Genomic DNA, 3,339 nt, shown 5'->3' on the forward strand with positions numbered 1-3,339 from the left:
GGGCATGTACCTTGGTTGCTGGCACATCCCCAGTGGGGAGTGTGCAGGAGGCAGCTGATCGATGTTTCTCTCTCATCGATGTTTCTAACTCTCTATCCCTCTCCCTTCCTCTCTGTAAAAAACCAATAAAATATTTTTTTTTAAAAAAAAGAAATATCAATGATGAGGTAGAATCATTGATTGGCTGCCTCCTACATGCCCCACACAGGGGATTGAGCCTCCAACCCAGGCATGTGCCCTTGGCCAAAATCGATCCCAGTACTCTTCAGTCCACAGGCCAACGCTCTACTCACTGAGCAAAACTGGCTAGGGCTGCATATTTGTTTCTAACCTCTGCCTGTACTATCCAAATGACAATCAGTAGTCACATATGGTTTTTGAGCATTGGAATGTGTCTAATACAAAGTTAGATGGGCTGTGACTATAAAATCTAATAGATCACTTTTATATACTGACTAGAGGCCCAGTGCACAAAATTTGTGCATGGGAGGGGGGTCCCTTAGCCCGGCCTGCACCCTCTCCAATCCCGGACCCCTTGGGGGATGTCTGACTGCCTCTCACAATCCGGGACCATTGGCTCCTAACTGCTTGCCTGCTGGCCTGCCTGATCACCCCTAACCCCTCTGCCTGACTTCCTAACCGCCCTTAACCACCTCTGCCTGCCTGATCGCTCCTAACCACCTCTGCCAGCCTGCCTGATTGCTCCTAACTGCTCCCCTACCAGCCTGATCGACTCTCCCGGGCTGCAGGTGCAGGTGCAGGTGCAGCCGCTGGCACCCAGGACTGCAGGGCGGGCAGATTGTCCCTCTCCCAGGCCACAGCCTGGATGGTCCCCATTCCTCTCTTGTGAGCTCATTTGTGCCTGCTGGTCCCCATTCTTCTCTCGCAAGCTCATTTGTGCCTGGTTGGTCTCCATTCCTCTCTCACAATCTCATTTGTGCCTGCTGGTCTCCATTCTTCTCTCCCCAGTGTTGAGTGTCTGAGCCGTTACGGCGTGATGGCGTGAAGGTGTGATGACCATTTGCATATAAGCTCTTTATTATATAGGACTAGAGGCCTGGCGCATGAAAATTTATGCACTGGAGGGGGGATCCCTCAGCCCGGCCTGCCCCCTCTCACAGTCTGGGAGCCCTCAGGGGTGGGAGGTGACGCAGTGATCAGGGGAAGGCGACGCCCCATCACACCTCTGCTGCTGCCACTGCTGGCAGCACAAGCCTTGGTCGGCCCTGGTTACCTGTGCCTTGGGTGGCCCTGGGTTGCTGGGGGGCTGAGGGGACTGGGAAACTCGGGAAGCAGGCACGCAGAGCCCAGCAGGCCCGGACTTGCCGCACGCCTGCTGCCCGGTGGGGCTGAGGGGACTGGGCGCTGACATCTTTGAGGTTATGGCAGTCAATTAGCATATTCCCTCCTTATTGGCCGTGGGTGCCACTATTTTTGAGGGTGTGGCAGTCAATTAGCATATTCCCTCCTTATTGGCTGTGGGCGTCGCCATCTTTGCGCCTGTGTGAGGGTCAATTAGCATATTCCCTCTTTATTAGATAGGATTAAATGTTAAAATGATCTTATTTTGGACACACTGGGTTAAATGAAATATATTATTCAAATTCATCTGTCTCTTACTTTTTTAACATGGCTTCTAGGAAACTTAAAATTATGTATGTGCCTGGCATTACATTTCTGTTGGACAGTGCTGCTCTATTCTCAGATGAATCATCATGGCTGAAACTAATTATAAATAACATTACCTCCTCTAGGATACTTCTCCTAACTACCCAAGACTGGGGTGAACATGAGTCCTATGTAAGTACTTCCATTGCTCCTATGCTTCTATCATAGCATTACTTCATTATATTTTAACTAGAGGCCAGAGCACAAAATTTGTACATGGGTAGGGTCCCTAGCAGCTGCTGGCTGCTGGCCAGGGCGCCTCCCATCCCCCGGCCGCCTGCCACCTGCTGCCGCTGTTGCTGGCCGGGGGGACCTCCCTTCCCTGGCCACCTGCCACCGCCGGCCCTGCCCCGTGGTCGAACTTCTGGTCAAGGGGACAATTTGCATATTGGGCTTTTATTATATAGGACTAGAGGCCCAATGCATGAAATTCATGCAAGAGTAGGCCTTCCTTCCCCGGTTGCTGGCACTGGCTTCCCTCTGGCACCTGGGACCCAGGCTTCCCTCCAGCCGCCGGCAGGCACCCAGGACCGGGGCTTCCCTGGCAGCCCCAGCTTCTTTCAGAAGGTCATCTGGAAGGATGTCTGGTCTAATTAGCATATTATGCTTTTATTATTATAGATTGTTTACTTTCATTCCACCAGGTTGAAAGTTCCTTGGGGAAACAGAGTGGATTTTTTTAAAAATCTGGGAATAACCAAGTTATAGCACAGGCATAGAGAGAGATTTTAATAAATGTTAAATGAATGAGACTATCCAATGAAATACTATTAAGTTGCTGTGAAAAGTCACACAAAATTCTGAGACTATAAGTGATTTGAAGCAATAAGCGTTCATAAATTATGTCCTCAGTCTTTAAAAAAAAAAATCAAAGAGAATAACATTAGTAGATTTTTGTAATTTATTACAAAACAGAGATTTTTAAAATCTAGGTTGTTTTCTCACCTGAAGTCAAATTCCTAGCTGTACTTTGTGATTTCTGCATTTCAGTAGATTTAAAATTGAGATCATCCTGCATTATCTTCAGCTCTTGATTCGTGATAGAGGATATCTGTTTCATACGATTTATATTCTGTGTTTGAAGAGAAATAAAAATGATTAAGAAATCCACAGATTTAACTCTTCAATAAAACCCATAGAAAATACTGCTAAAGGATTGGATGTTTTGAATGGGTGTTCTTTTTTGAAATACATCATTTATTACATATGTTTCATAGAAGAACAGAGTGAGATGCAAATCAGGCTTTCTCTATAAGGACAGGCTAAATTAAAATTCAGAATTTTAAAAAAGATTTGCTTTGTTTCATTGCACACAAAAAAATTCAACAACACTATTTTAGGAACTGATTCAAGTCTTAAAACACTAAGAATATTGAAAAGAAACATGTATTTCTCCTCTCTTGGTACCAAACACCAGTGGCTGCTCAATAAACATGTTTTAGTGAATCAAGATACTCATTAGATATCTCATACCTTTCTGTTTATAATATATATTACAGGGTAAAAAATATATTTAAAAAACATATATTAACATTTTCCAATATTATATATCTGGATTTTGAAATTTATCTATATAAATGCTACTTCTAAAAGTTCAGATAAATTAACAATGGAAGAAATTCTTAATAATTACTCTGAATTAGTTCCTCACTTACTGCTGAATATTGACAG

The 3,339-nt window shown here is 44.7% G+C and overlaps 1 protein-coding gene across 2 annotated transcripts in view; it reads right to left on the reverse strand.

The window, feature by feature from the left end:
* Positions 1 to 3,339, reverse strand: part of IFT74 (intraflagellar transport 74) — an 85,594-nt gene that overhangs the window by 27,277 nt on the left and 54,978 nt on the right. Inside the window, exon 16 of one of the 2 annotated variants that reach the window (XM_014532292.1) lies at positions 2,614 to 2,740. In XM_014532292.1, the coding sequence (XP_014387778.1) occupies positions 2,614 to 2,740 (127 nt within the window). Of the gene's footprint in view, positions 1 to 2,551; positions 2,741 to 3,339 lie in introns of those variants that run through there. The other variant, XM_014532291.1, reaches the window with a different exon arrangement.

The sequence above is a fragment of the Myotis brandtii genome, unplaced genomic scaffold, assembly GCF_000412655.1.
Source record: "Myotis brandtii unplaced genomic scaffold, ASM41265v1 scaffold871, whole genome shotgun sequence".
Classification (NCBI taxonomy): domain Eukaryota; kingdom Metazoa; phylum Chordata; class Mammalia; order Chiroptera; family Vespertilionidae; genus Myotis; species Myotis brandtii.